The 19024-nt window shown below is 33.8% G+C and overlaps 3 protein-coding genes across 4 annotated transcripts; all 3 read right to left on the minus strand.

Annotated features, from left to right (window-relative positions):
• Window positions 1-4033: 4033 nt before the first annotated feature.
• On the minus strand, window positions 4034-6752 carry LOC107893960 (GDSL esterase/lipase At4g10955). 2 transcript variants are annotated; one of them, XM_016819121.2, is made up of 3 exons: window positions 6441-6752; window positions 5302-5411; window positions 4034-5184 (listed from the first exon to the last, which is right to left on the minus strand). In XM_016819121.2, the coding sequence occupies exons 2-3, from the start codon at window positions 5361-5363 to the stop codon at window positions 4197-4199; spliced, it is 1050 nt and encodes a 349-aa protein (XP_016674610.1). In that variant the 5' UTR covers window positions 5364-5411; window positions 6441-6752; the 3' UTR covers window positions 4034-4196. The 2 variants fall into 2 exon arrangements, with proteins under 2 accessions (XP_016674610.1, XP_016674611.1); XM_016819122.2 differs by lacking the exon at window positions 6441-6752 and adding an exon at window positions 6340-6440.
• Window positions 6753-6928: 176 nt separating this feature from the next.
• On the minus strand, window positions 6929-11842 carry LOC107893959 (dynamin-related protein 5A). The gene is made up of 16 exons (XM_016819120.2): window positions 11376-11842; window positions 11213-11276; window positions 10999-11106; window positions 10813-10914; window positions 10617-10667; window positions 10286-10347; window positions 9985-10075; window positions 9684-9748; window positions 9381-9575; window positions 9118-9237; window positions 8909-8979; window positions 8582-8807; window positions 7987-8037; window positions 7616-7844; window positions 7386-7525; window positions 6929-7297 (listed from the first exon to the last, which is right to left on the minus strand). Exons 1-16 carry the CDS (start codon window positions 11502-11504, stop codon window positions 7169-7171), a joined length of 1833 nt encoding a protein of 610 aa, XP_016674609.1. The 5' UTR covers window positions 11505-11842; the 3' UTR covers window positions 6929-7168.
• A 952-nt stretch (window positions 11843-12794) lies between these two features.
• On the minus strand, window positions 12795-16770 carry LOC107893957 (UDP-glucose 4-epimerase GEPI48). Its single transcript, XM_016819119.2, has 9 exons — window positions 16272-16770; window positions 15261-15310; window positions 15042-15177; window positions 14636-14737; window positions 14228-14455; window positions 13729-13807; window positions 13442-13524; window positions 13262-13353; window positions 12795-13183 (listed from the first exon to the last, which is right to left on the minus strand). Exons 1-9 carry the CDS (start codon window positions 16452-16454, stop codon window positions 13081-13083), a joined length of 1056 nt encoding a protein of 351 aa, XP_016674608.1. The 5' UTR covers window positions 16455-16770; the 3' UTR covers window positions 12795-13080.
• Window positions 16771-19024: the final 2254 nt, after the last annotated feature.

Consider the following 19024-nt stretch of genomic DNA (forward strand, 5'->3'; position numbering starts at 1 on the left):
GCCTTTTTTACCTTTAGGAAGTTTTACAAGATCCCATGCTCTATTTTTGTGGAGTGATTCCATCTCTTCTTGCATAGCAAACATCCATTTTTCTGAGTCTTCACAACTAATCGCCTCAGAATAATTAGATGGTTCTTGATTCGCATCTATATCTTCAACCACATTTAAAGCATAAGTAACTAGATCTACCTCGGCATACTTCTTTGGAGGTTTAATTTCTCTTCTAGTTCTATTTTTGGCGATAGAGTATTGCGGTGAAGAAGCAACTCTATTCTCAATTTTTGTACTGGCTTGAGGAGTCGACTCTGTATTAATCTGATACTCCACCTACTTTTGATTTTGCTCCACCTATTTTTGATTTTCTTTATTGGAAGAGTTTTTAAGAGATAAGTTAGGTAGCATAGCAGTTTCATCAAAAACAACATCTCTGCTAATCACAACTTTTTTATTTTCAGGACACCATAACTTATACTCTTTTACACCAGCTTTGTAACTAAGAAAAACACATTTAATGGATCTCGGTTCCAATTTTCCATTATCAACATAAGCATACACAGGACACCCAAAGATATTTAGATCAGAATAATTAGCAGGATGACCAGACCATACCTCTTGTGGAGTCTTTTTCTCAATGGAAACAGATGGGGATCGGTTGATCAAAAAACATGCAGTAGTGGCTACTTCGGCCCAAAACGACCTTGATAAGTTGGAATTTGACAATATACATCGAACCTTCTCAATGATCGTTCTGTTCATTCGTTCTGCAACGCCATTTTGCTGTGGAGTATGGCGAACTGTCAAGTGTCTCACGATCCCTTCTAACTTGCACAATCTATTAAACTCATCAGAACAGAACTCTAAGTTATTATCTGTACGGAGGTATTTTATTTGTTTTCCAGTCTGTTTTTCAATCATAATTTTCCAAGACTTAAATACGGAAAACACATCATATTTCTGCTTCAAGAAGAACGCCCAAACTTTTCTGGAAAAATCATCAATAAAGGTTGGCATATAATTAGCTCCACCTCTCGAAGGCACTCTGGATGGCCCCCACAGATTAGAATGAATATACTCCAACGGTCCCTTCGTGTTATGGATTCTTCTGGTGAATCGAACTCTTTTTTACTTTCCAAAAACACAATGCTCACAGATATTCAGTTTGCAAATTCCTTGCCCATCAAGAAGTCCTCTTTTGCTCAATTCTGCCATGCCATTCTCACTCATATGCCTTAGGCGCATATGCCAAAATGTAGAAATATCATCATCTGACAAGGAAGAAGAAGTGATAGCTGCATCACCAGTAACAGTAAAACCCTGCAAAACACATAGCTTGGCAGTCTTTCTCTGCCCTTTCATCACAACAAGGGAACCTTTGGAAATCTTTAAAACCCCACTTTCTGCTGTGTATCTGTACCCTTTTGAATCAAAAGTACTCAACAAAATTAAATTTCTTTTCAATTCTAGAACATGTTGTGCATCACTAAGTGTTCTGACAACTCCATCAAACATCTTAACTTTAATTGTTCCAACACCTGCGATTTTACATGAAGCATTATTTTCCATCAAAACAACACCTTCAGACACTGTTTCGTAAGTTCTAAACCAATCCCGATAAGGACTCATGTGGAAGGTGCAACCTGAATCAAGTATCCACTCCTCGCTTACTTTAGAATCATTGATAGAAGCGACTAGAAGTTCATCATCGCTGTAGTCTTCTACAACATCAGCTTCACCAGAATTTTCTGGTTGTTTTCCCTTTTGATTTGCAGCCTCCCTTTTAATCTTGTTCTATAGCTTATAGCACTCAGATTTAATGTGCCCTTTCTTCTTGCAGAAGTTACAAGTTTTACCTCTGTTTGAAGACTTTGATCTACCCTTAGATTTACCATGAGGATTCCGTTCCTGTGTCCTACCACAATCATCATCAGCATTCCGATCTTGACTCCCACGAACAATGAGGTCCTCTCCCTGAGAGTCGGGTTTAACTACAAGATGCTTCATCTTATCATACGAGGTTAAAGAATCATAAACCTCATCAACTGTGAGAGACTCGCGGCTATATAAAATTGTGTCTCTAAAGGTTGAATAAGAAGGGGCAACGAACAAAGTAGAATCAACCCTAGATCTTCCTTATCATACTGAACCTCCATGGCCTCCAAGTTTGAGAGAATTTCTTTAAACACTGTTAAGTGTTCGTGTACAGATGCACCTTCCTCCAAACGATGAGCATAAAGACGCTGCTTCATATGCAACTTGCTTGTTAAAGTTTTTGACATACATATTTGTTCTAGCCTCTTCCATAATGCAGCGGCAGTTTTCTCTTTCATCACATCCTGCAGAATTTCGTTAGACAAATGCAGATGTAATTGTGTTAATGCCTTTCGATCCTTACGCTTCTTCTCTTCATCTATTAATGTCGAAGGCATCTTATCTATCCCTAGCAGGGCATTCTCCAGATCCATCTGCACAAGAACTGCTTGCATCTTAATCTGCCACAACGCAAATCTGGTGTTGCGATCCAACAGCGGAATTTCATACATAAAAGACAACATTACCGTGATCAAGATGAATAACTCGGAAGCTCAGATACCAATTTGTGAAAAAAATAAAATAAAGAATACACAGATTTTTACGTGGAAACCCTTTCGGGAAAAAACCACGGGTAGAGGAGAAGAAAATTCACTATGTCGAATTCGAATTAATTACAAGAGAAATAGACTATATCTATTTATAGGCTTATAAAGCCATATTCTAGTAAGACTGAAACACTTTATTCTAATAAATATCAAATATATGGAATTTAATAATGTTTAAAAAACATTATTCTAAAATAAAATAAAAGAAGTGTATTTCTATATGGATTCTTCTTTTATTTTATTTTACCACTGTATTTTATTTAAATAAAGATTCGGGTCACTTAATTCTAACACAAACAGTAATAGTTCACCGATTAAAAGTAAAAATAACTTGGATATGCTAGAATTCTTAAATTACTTTCACTCTTGACATATTCCGGAAAATTTTGTTTAGTAAATCTGATATGAATATTGAGTATTTCTTTTCGGTCAAAAATATAGTGAATAAGAGTTCACTACCCACCACTATCAATAACTTGAACCCATTATTAATTAAAATAAATTACCTTTCGTAACTAAAAAGTACTTCTAATTATCCCTGCTCATATTCTTGAAATCTAGATAAATAGTAGGTCTCATTATTCGTATTTAGTGTCAAGCTTTGTAATTGCCTTTGATACTTCTTTATTCAATTTTATTCATAATTACACTTTGATTCGACAGTGAAACTGGAAATAGTAATGAGGTGAGATAAATATTAATGATGAAATGCAATAATAGGAATAAATTTAAAATAGAAAAATGGATATTTATGCTAAAATATATAATAAAAATGTTGGTTTTAAAATTTATTAGAAATATGTAAAATTGTAATTTTATTAATAATATAATAATGCGTGTCATAATGTTTATTTTAATGGTATGTAACATATAATATTTTAATTAAGTATTTTATAAATATTTTACGTTAATGAATTATTTCTAATAAATTTGTTATTAATTAATGTAAGAATATGAGAATGGTAAAAAAGTTGGGAAGTAATTGTGAATTGCCAAAACACACTAAACTCATGTTACCCAAACACCAAATTTTCCTGCAGATGATTTTAAAGAAGAAAGCTAAATGCACTATGTTGAGAATCCAAAGGGTCTTAGATTTTCCCTTCTTATTACAAGATTTATTCTAATCTTTTGTTCTGCAATCTTCCAATATATTTCATTTCATTTGTTTGAAACGCTTCTTATTTTTATCATTCTTTCATTTTTGTAGAATTGGCTTTAGCTTTGGTCCAACAATGGAGAAAATGTTAATGAAAATAGTGGAGCTTGTGTTTTATTTTCCTTCCTCTACCGGTGGAATGGAAAGATCCATTTTTTACCCAGGATTTTGGTGACAGCGCCGTGAACCGTTGACTGTTGAAACATGTCAAATAATGACTGGAATGAGAAGGGAGGTGTTAAAAAATGAGCAACAAACTCCGTATATTTAACAACATAATTTGGTTGGTATCAATCAATGGAAAACAATGCATACATGTTTTTCTTTTCTCCCCTTAATCCACAGAAATAGGAACCACCAATGGGACATATACAAAGACAAAGCTGGATAAATATGGCAAACTATTTGAACTTGTAAAGACTGCACTTCAAGTTCAGGTCAGGTCTCCACCATTGGTGGATCCCGTGGGCTTGCTTGAAATCATTGGAAGGACTCAGATTCACTGTCAAATTTGCAGAAGGAAGCAGATGCAGTGGTTTCGCGGTTTCCACACCCTTTCCTACGACACTCATAAATAGACCTCCCAATGAATGCTGGGTTGCTAACCTCTCAATAGCCCCAGCTCCAATCTCTTCCATCTTTTTTCGGTGCTCAAAATAACCAATGTACTCGGAGCATAGGTGGTCTGCAGGATTTACACATAGAGATGGTGTCCACGCAGACAAAGCGGAGAATGGATCTTCAGATCGACTCCTAGGATTCTTACCCCTTGCAGCAAGAGCAAGTCCTGCTGTGATTACACTGCCTGCAATTCGAATTCCATGTTTTACTTTCTTATCTTTGATTCTCTCAATTGGGGCAGATAAGTATGGGGGATTGAAGAGGAAAGCTTCCAAAAAGTTTCCCATCTTAGCCATAGTTTTTCCAGCCAGCATTGCCATAGCTGCCCCAAGGGAATGGCCAGCTAACCAGACATTCGAAGCACCTACAGTAGCAACCATGTTTCGAACAGCTTGCATGCCAATCTCGAAGCGGGATGTCTGGTGGAGTCCATTTCGCATTATGTGGATATCCAACTCAAAGTCTCTTGTGAAGGAGTCTGGTTTAGTTATGGTACCTCGGAACGCAATCACATAGCGGGGATTTCCATCAATTGAGACTATTGAGTCATTACAATGAGACGATGGAGGTTTATACTCGTAAATAGCACCAAAGATGCAAAAATCAACATCATCAATCAGCTTACGAACCAACTTAAAATGAAAGAACTCCCACCAGGGAGGAGCCAATGCTTGAGAACCTTCACGTTTTTCCTGACGGTCTCGCTCCAAGATATACACACCCTCAACCAAACTGGCTGCTACTGACCTTCGATGATGTGCATTATTCCTGTGCCAAAAAACATTTCAGAATATTACACATTATTCACCTTCTAAGATTAAAACTGATTCAAAGATCCACAACTTCTAACAATACATATATGGAAATTGACAACATGGATCTTACCAATCAATATTGGTTAGGTGTAATGGACCCGAAAGACCAAAAACTTCCCTCTCAGAGGCCATCACAGTATTCACGGTTTTTTTTCTCGTTGATATTTTAGAAACCCTTACCTGTATGCACAAGTGAAACATAAATTACTTCCTACGTAATAGAAGATATAATCTAAATATGTGCTCAATAGGATGCATTTATCAGGGCAAAGCTAACATCAACAAGTACATGCAATGTTCCTAAGCTTCAAAAACTATCCGATTCCAACATTTTTCAAACGCCTATTTAGAATCATCTAAACTAGGTTGGTACCAAACCATCTTTTGAGCACCTAGATAAGTTCCAAGAACAATTTACTACATTCGGTCTGGCAGAAAAAACTAGCAGTATCTGAACTAAGTTTTTACTGAAACATTTGCTCAAAGCCAGCCCGTGGTGACTAAGTAACACTCAGAGAACTGCAAAATCCAAGGTCTGATGACCATCATATAGATTAAATACCACAGAATCTCGTGCTTTAACTCTCACTGCAAGTTTTTTGGAATATTTAAGTATGATTTCGCTTTTGTCTTTTACAGTTTGTAGCCTTCTGGCGCTGATTGCAGCCAAATATAAGAAATTATTAAAACAAACCCAGAAAAAAAGTGATCCAAGATTCAAAACCATATAAGAAAAGAAGGATCAATCTTATTATATACATTAAATGACTTCATATGGAGTACCCCCCCCCGGGTAATCCTAATGCAAAATTTTTAATCTAATTTCTACGCATCATAAAAAAATTTGGTGTAGATCCATCAACATCTCTATAGCCTATGAGACATAATGACAAGCAATAAAACCCCCCCAAAAAAATGCATCAGCAATTCAACAGAATCAAGAAATGAACTGATTGAAGAGCAAAACCAACAACAGAAAATGGCTGAAAAACACCATCAATCAATGCACTTTATTATTTTCAAGTTTTCCATCTACATTACTTGAACAACTACATTAAGTCCCAAAAACAAACAGCGTAAAAGAAAGATAAAGTAGATCGAGACGAACCCATCGAGATAAAATGGTTAAAACAATAGAATAACCAAATGCTGTTCTGATTCAGAAATCAGATAGCAGTAATGGGGAAAAATTGAAGGAAAGACGGTTACCTTTTATACTGGAATTGAGAGGTAAGAGCAGATCTGGGAGCCGTATGTATGATATTTGTGATGATAGCTTTTAATATTTTGAAGCAGTTGGTTGGCGACACAGGACATTAAGCATCGTTAAAATCTCTTTCTTCCAACACCAGCAATAGCAAATAGATCTCGTACCATGTTCACTATTTTATTAAAACGTCGCCGGCCCATCGACATAAGCCCCAGGGAATGTGGACCTACAATTACTGTAGGTTTTTTTTTTGTCGAGAAAGGATCGTGTATAACAATAATACAAATAATATAATATCCCGATTTCATGTGACTTCATTGATATTTAGGCTCTTATATTGTAATATATAGTTTGATTAGCCGAATGACCTAAAACAAACTTTTAAAAAAAAATTATAATTGTAGAAAATCTACCAGAATTATAATTTTTCATTAAAACAAAATTACCTTTCGAAATGATATATTTAAGATAGTGGCAAGACAAGATGTAGCAAACATTTCTATATTATATATTTTCATAAAAATGTAGCATACGCAACAAATGATATTGCTCTCACAATGATGATGGTAAAACTATGACTACATTTAACTGCCGTTAAGAAATGAAATACATTAAAAAAGAAGAAAAAAAACAACCCTCCCCTAGGTGACGACTCCCTGCTCATACATATCATAAATGAAAGAATGAATTATGTTTTGCCTGCCCAATCAAAAACAATTTCGCCACCCTACTTGGACCAAGCAACTGTATCAATTTCTGCTTGAGCACTACGGTATAATTCCAGCCTCTTTGCGAGAGCACTGCGTCGCTCCATGACTGCTGGATCCTCATTCAACAATGCCGACAATCGTTTTTGCTACAAGAATTTTTCCCAAGTCAATCACACTAATCATCTATTGTCCCCAGAGTTCATAAGGAGATGCTAAGAGAGCAACAATTCTTACCTCCAGTTTACCCAACTCAGTGTAGAAGAAGTCAAGCAGGCTTCTTTTAGCTTCACGGACTTGACAGTAAACAATGGACTTTGGAATCGAGTGGCGCAAAGTGGCGCAAACCATGTTAACATAGGACAAAATAGTTGTTCCTGCCCATATATCATTGGTCAAACCCATTATCTGTTAAATGATTAAGATCTATCATTCAAGAAACCTTTTTCTTTTTTTCAGGAACCTACCTATTCTCCTCAGGTATGTTTCATGATATCTGTCAAATATTGATTGCGTAGGGTTGCCACCTTTCTCGACATCTTGAGGAAGCTTTCGGAAGAATTCAACTGTAAGGTAACAACATTCCATATCAACCAGTTGAAGCGCTGCTTTCTTGCTCTGATCCCTCATTCTGTCAAGAGACTCGATTGCAGCATTTCCAACCTCTACTCGGAGACCAGGGTACTGCTTTAATTCCTGAAAACCAAACCAAGTTGAAATATAAACTCAAGGGCAATAGATAACAAACAAAAGTAAGGTTAATGGTATGACTTATAATCATCCAATAGGCATGATTTCTCTTGAGACATAAATAAGATAAGCAAAGAAGGGAACATACTGGAGTCTCACCGATAGCCTTGTGAACCAGATCCTTCAAAATGGAATGAACCTGAAAAGTGTGATAAAGGAAATCAACCCAATCTGAAGCATGATGCACTGGATAAATAAAAGTTTTATGCGAAAATATGCCGTTTCTGTTTATAAAACAGTTATGCGCCATATGATTTATGTATAAGGTAGACTTATGGAGCAATTTATGCGGATTTCAATGAAGAGGTCCCCCCTACACTTCCTTCCCCAAAAGAGGAAAAAAAAGTTCAGTCATGATCCTTCTCACCCAGGATAAGAAAAAGTAATCCCTCCTAATGTCTAAAGATTTCTAAGAAAAAAATGGCTATGGTGTGAAAGAATGGTAAACATGATTAATCAGAAAGGGATACACAACAGCAACCTTACGAACATTGATTGAAATTTTTAGATTAAGAAATAAATAGAAGAAAATATCAATCTTCGAAAATTTTTGCATGAAGAGACCAATGATGCTAAGGATCTGGCCAAAACAAATAATGCTAAGAGAAAAGAGAGGAAAACCAGAATAATATTTACAAGTCAAATTGAACATAATATTCCGTTTCCCAAGATTTCTTTCATACCGCATCAACCGCAGCCTCCGCCGGACCTCGGATAGTAACTAGAGTAGATTCAATCAAACGACGATATCCTTGTTCGGGAGCTATTAAATGTGGTTGATAACCATCAGCTTCAGTAATGAGCTTCTTAATATTCTCCATAGATAGTTGCCTGTCAAATTGCAACCTTTTCAAAGCAGCAGGAAGTTGGTTGTCAAAAACATTGTAAACCTTATCACCACCGGAACGCCTGTGAACAAAAATTCAACGTCATCAAAAATAGCAAAAAATGAGTGAACCTGGAGACAGGTAACTTAAGGATTATAGTAAAAAACAAAATGTGATACATACACGCCATCCAGATGTTCTCGGAAGTTTTGGTCAAAAAGACGGCATATCTCCATGATTGAGTACAACTTTCCCTGTATAAAAATTTAAGCCATCAGCAATTCTCAAAGAACTTTTAACCGAGAATCATCTGCAATTAGAAATGGCTGAGCATATCCAAACTTCAGCCACACACACAAGATAGAGAGAGATAAGAGGAAGAGAACACTTACGCCTGCATCAGCAGCAATAGGCCTTCCGAGACGACTCAATTCAGTTTCAAGTTCAACAATTGTTTTACTAATAAGGGACTGAATGCCTGGAATTCTGGACTTGATTACAGTTTCCAAATGCTGAAACATTAACCAGAATGACAACATTAATACCAACTGAAGAAAATGTAGCACTGAATCCAGTACCATCATTACCTTTACAAGGGAAAATTAAGGATTAAATAGGTTTTAACAAAACAAACACAAACTTCCCATTAGCATACCTTTGAGAGCATCTTAGCGAGATGCTCAGATCCCATTCTGTGAGCAAGGTGCCTATACTCAGGGGTACTAGCAAAATATTCGCGCTCTCTACGCCGAGCAGCAATCATGTCAACGTTCTTATTAATATCTGCTTGTGAGCGATTCACAACACCAACCCAAGGAAATTTCAGCCGATAAGATTTTCCTTCCAGTATCTGAATCCACAAAAATATGACTTAAAGAACATAATAATGCCTAATGCATCTAATACTCAAGACTCTAAAAGGTTTTAGCATGTCTAAATCAAGCATAAATCAACTTACATCAACTGCATTAGTGCCCTTATCCATCAGATCAATCTTTGTCAAGACACCCAAAGTCCTCTCCCCTGAAAGGTTAATACCAATGCCAGGTATTAGAAAATCAGACTTGTACAACCCCTATACTTCAAAGAACCACAAGTCCAAAAGCTTACATAGCACAGCAATAATTTTACAGAGAATGAATTCAAAACCAGCAATGGTTTCACATGATATTACCAATGAACAAGTAGAAAATACCATAATCTTGAGGTGCACTGCAAGGAAGAAGATCATGGAACAAATTGATCATGGAAAAGGTTACCTGTAGGGTCCACCTCACGTGAAATTTTAATTGCATCTGACGTAGCCAGATCTTGATTAGCAGGTGAAATTGCCAATATTATACAGTTGGGCTGCGTAAGAAGTTCAACAAACAAAGATAAGAACATTCCATTCAGCTTTCATACTTGGATAAAAGAATATACACTGCAAAGTTATTAGGGACAGAAGAACCAATAATTTACAACAAAAACTATCCACAATACAGTTTTCCTAGACCTTGATAGCCATCACATTAGAGAATTTTACTGAAAAAAAAAAGAAACAGCCATGCCGCATTTTACCTTCTCAATGTAGGAGCGAACCATATTCTCGATATCTTGTACAATGCTTTCAGGTTGACCCTCTGCATTTAGCAAGATAATCCATCAATATCCCATAATTTAATAATTCTTTTTGCAAATCTTATTAACAGAAGAGAATGAAATTGGGGTATATAAAGTGCAAAAATGCTATGGTTTTTTTTTTTTTTATTACATGGGAAATAAAAAGAATTAAAATTTGAATATTATACTTATTTTAGGTCCCGTGGAAATATGGTAGTCTAAATTAGAGAAAGCATTATAAGGATTGCAATTTTCTTTGAATTTTCACTAGGCGTTTCCGTTAACTTACCAACAGCTACCTTCGTCAGACCAGGAAGGTCAACCAGAGTCAAATTGACAACTGCATAAAATTACATAAAAAAAATAAGTAGAGAAAATATCTTATATACTGGAGATTTGGTAGAACTATAACATATAATAAGATGACTTTTTACAATTAAATAAAGTGGAAGAAAACAGAAATAATTTTTACAAACAGGTCATACCGTTGGGAGAAAATATACTAAGATGAATTGGAACACTAGATATTTGTTTAGTTCGCCCAGTTTCTCTATCCGTCTCATCTTGAATCTCCTTCCTAACAGCAGCTATAACGTAGATAATAAAAAGTTAAACCCTAAGATTTATATAATTCCTTTTGCTTAAATAAAGAACGATAAGAAGATATTTACCAAAATCGGTAAATCTTTTTCTAGGAAGGTGAAGAAACTCAGCATATTCTCTGGTTCCTTCATCACTCTTATGAAGCTGTAACACCAGAGGTCTACGAGTAACAATACCTGCATTAATTTTTAATCAAAAAAGCAGAATGAAAGAAAAAAGAATCAGTTCTTGAGTTGCTTAACGATGAAGGATAGATTGAGAGCGATAACTTATTGTTTTTACCGGATCCACGAGGTAAAAAATCCTTGCCGACAACGCTTTCCAACACCGAAGATTTCCCTGAACTCTGTTAATATTGAAATCTCAGACCAGCAGATCATAAAAGAAAAAAGAAAACAAAGGTTGACTAGAAATAGAAAAAGGAAAAGATAGATCGAGCGTCGACCTGACCACCAACGACGGCGATCGCCGGTAAGGAATCCCAAAGAGTAGGCAAGGCGCTTGCCTCTCCATGATCACCAAGAGCAGTGCAAGCTCTTTGAATCTTGTTCACCAGAGAAATCAAATTATCCATTTTTTTCTTTTTCTTTTTTAAGATGGGTGCCGGCGACGATAACAAGCGTCGGATTCAAATAAGCTAGATCTGAGCTGAAAAGGTAAAGAAACGGCACCTGTCAGATCTGAGTGAGAAATGAGAACTAAATGAAGTTCCGTCCGGAGAAAGCAGTTTTTTGAAGTTTTGAAATGGAGGAAGAATAAAGAGACTTCGGCTTTAAAAGTGAAGCGCGTTTTATTTATTATTTATTTATTTATTTTAAATATTATTTTTACCACCGATTTATTTTGTGTTTGAATTTAGTATGCATTTTTGAAGTGAAACGGCGTGTCTAGCTACGACAATGGAGTAAACAATGCCTGGAAAAACTCCGGGCCGGAAAGTGATAAATAAGGCCATTGGCTTAGGTAAAAATATATTCGACTCGACAGAGCTTACTTGGTAAAATTAATTCCAATTTTTCTAATTAAAATTATGAAATCGGATAAATAAATTGAAATTGATTTATTGTTGAATTTTTGGATTAATAATTTTAAAGAAAAAATAAGAAGATGAATTATTTGAATTCTTAAAATTAACGAGAGAATGTAATTTTCAAATAAAAAAATCACTATATTTAATTTTTAAACCATAATCTTTTTATAATATAATTATATAAAAAAAAGGAAAAAAGATTTTCTGCATGTTAAAGTTTTATTTTATTTTTTGTTGAGATATTCAATTCCATTATCTTTTTCCTATCTAAATAAAAGAAAGCCGCTAATCAAACAAGGGAAACTCTTAGATTTCTTTTTCTTTCTTCCTATAACTTCAATCCATACATAAGTAAAATATCATAAATGAATTTATTAATTAAAAAAAAAAGGAAGTAGATTAAATTAACATTTTCTCATAAAGATTTAAATTTCAAAAAGCTAATAATTGAAATCCTAAGATTTGGGTTTTATAGTTCACATTTTTGTTTGTATGTGTAGAGTGGAAGGCATTTCAAAATTAAATTTAAAAGACTACACAATAACAGATGGCATGGCATGGCAACCTTTTTCTTTTCTTTATTGGATTTAATTAAATTGGCGATATAAAGCCGTTGGACTTGGAGACTAGTCCAATATTCCGTTTGTAGTGGGCCTGTATCTTTATACTTTTATAATTATTCAATGACGCTTTAATTTAAGGGGTTTTATTTTTATTAGCCTTACAGAAACAACTTTTGTGTGTTTTTTTCCTTTGATTGGAGGTTCACCATTTAATAAACTTAAAATTCAAATTTTTGTAATATTAACAATCATAAAGGATGTAATAAAAAAATGAACAATGATGGTATTTTTCATTACAAGTATCTATGTGTAGTTCGTGTTCATGTGATAATTTACTCCTACTGGTAACAGCCACAAACGATTGCTAGTAATGAGGAGCAGTATAATACAAGCTTCTGAGCAGTTGAAGCATCCCTATACTAAGTATGTTCCTCTTTCTCTATAATTCGTAACATCTTTAATCGTATTAATTAATCACCTAAAATCCTGTCAATAATAAAAAATAAAAATCCTATGATCATAAAATGTCTTTATAGATTGGTGGTTTCACAGTGTCTTCACTTCATCACTCCGTTTGACTCAGGAGATCCATATCCATATGGATTCTTGCTGGCCCAGTTCCACTGATCCCTGCACATTTCTTCAATGCCGTACCTTGCCCTGCAATCAATCACAACCCAATTCATCTAAGATTCCTCTCCTCAACAATAAAATGAACTTTATAAACTATTGCCTTACCTCCAATTCAATTCACGCTCCGCTTTTTTGGTTGAAGCATACACAATTTCGGCATCACCGGCTCGACGTCCCGCCATTACAAGAGGAATTTTCTGATAAAAGGTCAAACCTTTGCTATGTTAATAAAATTGTCCTAGATACTCTCCCGGACAGAATGGAAGAACAAAAGATCACAAGTACCTTCCCAGATGCCCTTTCAAAAGCATTAACCATCTCCAATACTGATGTTCCTTTACCTGTTCCCAAGTTGTAGACCTCACAACCTATAATAGCATAGCTGGAAGGATTAAGGGCCAATTCTACTTGAAGCAATAAATAGTTGCAAATACAGAAAAGCAACAGTTTAGAAAAAGCCACTTCAATATATTACTCTCGTCTGCTACCATAAACTGAATAATCGAGGCAGCTAGACAGTCACAAACACGACATTACATGGAAGGAAACAAAATAAAGAATGTGAAATATACCTATTTTTGGATCAGATAATTTACGTAATGCAGCAATGTGCCCATCTGCTAAATCAACAACGTGAATATAATCACGTACCTGCAAAGAGACAAGTAACAAGCCTTTTGTCACAAGGAATCACAACCTTGGATGCAAATTTCCCAACCTTCAGGTTTAAGTCTAAAAGAATTTGTCAAATCTAATGGAAAGAATAATCCCTTAAGTCCTGAAGCATATTGCTTCAAAATGTTGAAGGGCACAAACATTTAATAGCCAAGAAGGGAGCCTGTGCTTCATGAGGTGGTCTACTTGATTACAAGGAAGAAAAGGTTTGCTTATAAAAGGAATCGAAGGAGATGTTAGGTGTTTAAGCACATATCAAGCATAACTGACAAAAAAGTTGTAGATGGAAACTGAACAGAATTCAATCATACTACAGTTCCTACACATATAGTAAACATTTTCTGAAATATGAGATATAATCTAACCGAATTAACAGTAATACTGATAAAAGCTTACCCCAGTACCATCCTTTGAGGCATAATCATTTCCAAAAACTGTCAACGCTGGTCGCCTCCCGACAGCAACTTGTTGCACAAAAGGCATGAGATTGTTTGGAATACCCCGGGGATCCTCACCTATATGGCCACTAGGATGTGCACCAACTGGATTAAAATACCTTAGAAGTATGATCTTCCATTCAGGATCAGAATGATGGACATCACGACAAATTTCTTCTATGAAAAGCTGAAAGACCAACCATGTCAGATATGGGAGAAAATCTCAATTGACAAATTCCTAAGTACTCATAAGAGATTCATGTAAAAAACTAGTAAAAGTGTAATGGCTATCCCTGGTCCTTTCTTTATTTATACTGCTTCTTAGAGATGCAAAAGAGTATTCACTTTTGAAAGGCTCATTGCATACCTTCGTCCGTCCATAAGGATTCACTGCAGACAGGGGGGACTCTTCTGTACATGGAACCTCCTTTGGCCAGCCATAAACAGTAGCAGATGAAGAAAATACAAGCTGAAATGTATTAAATTAGAAGACTGATTAATTTACAAAACTAAAACTGACAATCCTACTCGTATTTAATTATACAAATTAGAAAAGTAATTCTAGATTCCATAGGGCCAGCCTCTGCATTTAAATGAACATCTAAGAACTTAGCTTTTGAATGATCGAGAATAAAACCAAGTGCATTTCTCTTTAGCTCTACAGTTAATGCTTTCCTTGGCGATGTAAAGAAACAAAAGACTGAAAATTGCATATTATTTATTTATTTTATAAAGTTATGTGGCTGCAGAAGTATGAAGGGAGAGAGAAGTACATTTTTACATCCATGTGCAGCCATGACTTCCAACAGGGTGATTGTCCCAATGACATTGTTGTCATAATAGAGCAATGGTTTCTCTACACTTTCACCGACCGCTTTTAGTCCAGCAAAGTGAATCACAGCATCAAACCTGCAATATAATCAAGTAGGTTATTGGAGCCTGAGCAAGGGGAATAGGCAAAAGAATAACAGCATATGGATTCCTCATAGTACTTTGTCTCAGCAAAAAGTTTTTGGATGACTGATCTATCCCTAAGGTCCACCTGCAGTCGAAAGCGAAGGTTCAAACGTTAGAACCATCTCAGATTTATGGTCAGAGCAAATTTCTGATGAATAAATAATATAATGATATAAATTTTTAGTAAACAACTATAATGTCACAATAATTCAACAGCACATGATGGAATTGATTATTGGCAAAATCCCACAAATCCCCATGAACACTTTATTCTCAAAAGAAGCAAAACAGAAAAATTGAGACCCTTCAACTTCAAGTTTACAGATGATTAAAAGGTTAACAATCAACTACCAAGGTAAAATTAAAGAGGAAAACTTTTAAATATCACCCAGCAACGCAATGAATAACAGGTATAGTCCAGTAGATAACTAGATTCCAACATTCCAAATCAAAAGAGAGCTTCAATAACATTTTAAGATACTGACAATAAAATAATACCATTGAAGCACCCCAAATAGGCTTTTAAAAATATATACTCCATAAAAGAATCTTCACCTGACAACCCAGTAACTCAGCTTAATGATCAAAGTATTACTACGCTGAACTCTTCAATTTATAAACAATAATTATAAATTAATGCACTAATTTCTTTATCGATCCAAAATAAAAATTTACGTGAAAACATAGCAAATAAATTTAAAAAATAACAGTAATAATTTATCAATTATTTGCGAAATCCCAACTATTCCAACCATTTTCGTCTAAAAAGAAAAAGAAAATTACATATCACCGAATTTTAGAACACCCCATGTTGCCAGCTAAAACAATTTTATTATCAAACAAGCCGTCAAGTTAATAAAACTTGACCCAATTAGACTCCAAATTAGCAATTTAAGCATACTAATTAAATAAGCCTTACTGCTCTGGCAACCAACTCAGCAGCCACTCATTGAAAATTACAAAATTACGCCCTCGAAACAATTTTTTTCTCTCTTTTTTTTTTCTTTTTTATAATGTAAATCAGAGAGTTCAACCGTTCAACGAACCTGGCGAAAAGAAAGGTTTCTGCCGAATTGACCGGCGAGTTCTTCAACTCTTTTGATAGCAACAGCGGAGGAATTATCCAGATTATCAGCGACGACCACTTTGTATCCGCCTAAAAGCAACTGCAACACTGTGTGGCTCCCTATATAACCGGCTCCTCCGGTCACCAGAATGTTCTTCGACATGATCGATTCAATCAAACCAAAATACCAAAAAGGGAGGGAAAAAAAGGAACAACAGAGCAGAGCAGAACTAGGAAAAACGAAAAACCCCAGAGACAAGATAAAACGGAGACAAGAGCGTTAGAAAGAAAAGGACTTGTTCTTTGAATTAAATTAGAGGTAAATGAAGGGGAATTTATAGCGGGAGGAATGATAATTAATTAGAGAAAAATATATAAAAATCAAAATCCAAATCTAAAGGAAAAGGAATTATTTCCTTGCATTTTCTGAATGAGAAAGAGAGAGAGAGAGAGAGAGAGAGAGAGAGAGAGAGATGAGAGGAATAAGGAACGGCCACGTGGAGAGACTTTTGTTTATATTTCAAGTGCGGGAGTCTCTATATAGGTGGCAATTTTTGATCGGTTTGGACTAAATTCAAGAATGAAATACAATGCAATAGATGAATATAGATTAAACTATATTAACTATTGAGATTATGATTTATGAGAATTTTAAAAGATTTAAAATTTTATATATAAGTTGAAAGTCTTAAAGAATTTGAGTTGTATATAATTTTATCTTTTAAAATTTATAATAATTACACCAATAATTTTTTTAAATTTTATCGGATTATCAAGAGTTCTATATAATTTTATCTTTTAAAATTTATAATAATTACACCAATAATTCTAATTTTATCGGATTATCAAAATTTTTAAGTAAATGAATTTTTTTCATGTGCTTTTTAACTAATCAAATGGGGTGCTCTGAATGAGAGATGAGAGGAATGAGGATCGGCCACGTGGAGAAACTTTTGTTTATATTTCTAGTGCGGAAGTCTCTAGACACGTGGCAATTTTTGATCGGTTTGGACTAAACTAACCTTCTAGTACCTACTTTTTGTCTTCTTTGGAATGGGATATTCTGGATGGTTTTGTACTTTTCTTTATGCGTTAATAAATTTTTTCCTGAAAATTTGGTTAAAAAATTTTTTACTTTACTTAAAAAGAAAATTGGGCAGAAGATTTGAAAGAAATAATTTTATTAATTAGGAAGACTGAATTTAAATAAAATTATTAATTTTTAAAGATTATTTCGTTATTAATACAACCTTTTTAACTATTTCTTTGAAAATTTTCAGTACATTGATAATGAATTTTAAACCAATTTATTTCGTTTTAATAAAAATCTCTTGAAAGAGTATGAGTAGGTGATATAATCTATCTACATTTAATGTAAAATGCATTCAATATTTTTATTTTGAACTACAATTTTCTAAAAAAAGTCGTTGGAAGATGTTGAGCTCGTAAACAAATATTTAAACAAAATTTGGTTTTATTTATATTAAAATAAAAATAAAGGTAAAAATATAACATTTATTATTAGCGAACATAAATCCAACACTTAATTGTTTCATAAATTACAAAATTAAGTGCGTACTAAATGTTATAAATTTTGAATTTATATTTAAAAACATCTAATAAATTAATAAATATTAAATACAATTATGCTACTTTAAATTAAATATTTTCTTGAAATATTTTTTTTCTTAAAGTATCCACCAGAATTAGTTAAAAGATTAATTTTGTGCATTCTAAAATAATTATTTTAAATAATTGATCAATGACCCACTTATCAAATATATTTAAAATATTTTTCTTCATTTTATGTTCAATATTCGAAGTTTATGGCTATTTTTTTAATAATATTATTTCTGAGGTTTAAACATATTCTTCTTTTGAAAATGTAATGCGTTTTACCTATACACTCAACACTTGCTGATCAAAACAAAAATAAAATATTTAATAAATTTTCAAATATTAAGTTGGTTAATAATTTTTTAAAAAAAATAGTAAAGATAAGTACTAACAAAATTGATTACAACATAATCTATAATAATTAAAAATGTTATCTAGTAAGTGGTTAATATATATATTCTCTTAACATATATTTAAAAGCTAAAAAAGTAATATAAAAATAGATTACAACATAATTAAAAATGTTATCTAGATAAGAGGCTAATACATATTCTTTTAAGAAATAATTTAGTTTTTCTATTAGTAGCATATAATATATTAACAATACTTTTATTTTAAAGGTTAAACAAATTAATTTGATTAATTGCCTTTTATCTTCGTATTTAATTTTAAACTTTGTGTTTTAAATTCATAATAATAATAATGATAATAATTAAGAGCGGTGGCAGCGGTGTGATTGTTTTGTAAAAGCAGCAACGAGAATTGCATGAGCAAAATCGCATTATCATGTGATAGTGCGGTGTTAGGCTGACTTTAAAAGATTAAATAAAATACTAAATATGCTGCCATAAATCCTTGTAATGCGGTTTAATATAAAAAAGGAAAGAAAAGGGAAAATAAGATGTTTTAAATCATGATGGAAATCTCTAGATAAAGTGGTTTACCCATCTCTCTCTCTCTCTTTCGGAAATTAATTCAATATGCACCTTTCCAAACATTAATTCCACCTGCTCAATAACATTAATCAGAGACTAAATATTTATATACTTTTTCGTAGATTTATATTTTTATTTTTTAAAAATTTAATTTTTAAATTTAAAAATTCAGATTTAATTG

Source organism: Gossypium hirsutum, chromosome A08, assembly GCF_007990345.1.
Source record: "Gossypium hirsutum isolate 1008001.06 chromosome A08, Gossypium_hirsutum_v2.1, whole genome shotgun sequence".
Classification (NCBI taxonomy): domain Eukaryota; kingdom Viridiplantae; phylum Streptophyta; class Magnoliopsida; order Malvales; family Malvaceae; genus Gossypium; species Gossypium hirsutum.

Bases quoted from the DNA above. Each gene is read 5' to 3' on its own strand.
- LOC107893960 (XM_016819121.2), bottom strand. From the start codon at position 5,363: ATGGCCTCTGAGAGGGAAGTTTTTGGTCTTTCGGGTCCATTACACCTA. The intron at 5,185-5,301 runs GTAAGATCCATG...TTTTTGGCACAG, and splicing joins CACCTAACCAATATTGATTG to GAATAATGCACATCATCGAA.
- LOC107893959 (XM_016819120.2), bottom strand. From the start codon at position 11,504: ATGGATAATTTGATTTCTCTGGTGAACAAGATTCAAAGAGCTTGCACT. The intron at 11,107-11,212 runs GTAAAAACAATA...AAATTAATGCAG, and splicing joins TTTTTTACCTCGTGGATCCG to GTATTGTTACTCGTAGACCT. The intron at 9,749-9,984 runs GTAACCTTTTCC...TTAACCTTTCAG, and splicing joins ACGTGAGGTGGACCCTACAG to GGGAGAGGACTTTGGGTGTC.
- LOC107893957 (XM_016819119.2), bottom strand. From the start codon at position 16,454: ATGTCGAAGAACATTCTGGTGACCGGAGGAGCCGGTTATATAGGGAGC. The intron at 15,178-15,260 runs GTACTATGAGGA...ATTATATTGCAG, and splicing joins AAACTTTTTGCTGAGACAAA to GTTTGATGCTGTGATTCACT. The intron at 13,808-14,227 runs GTAAGCTTTTAT...GTCTCTTTGCAG, and splicing joins CCTCAAAGGATGGTACTGGG to GTACGTGATTATATTCACGT.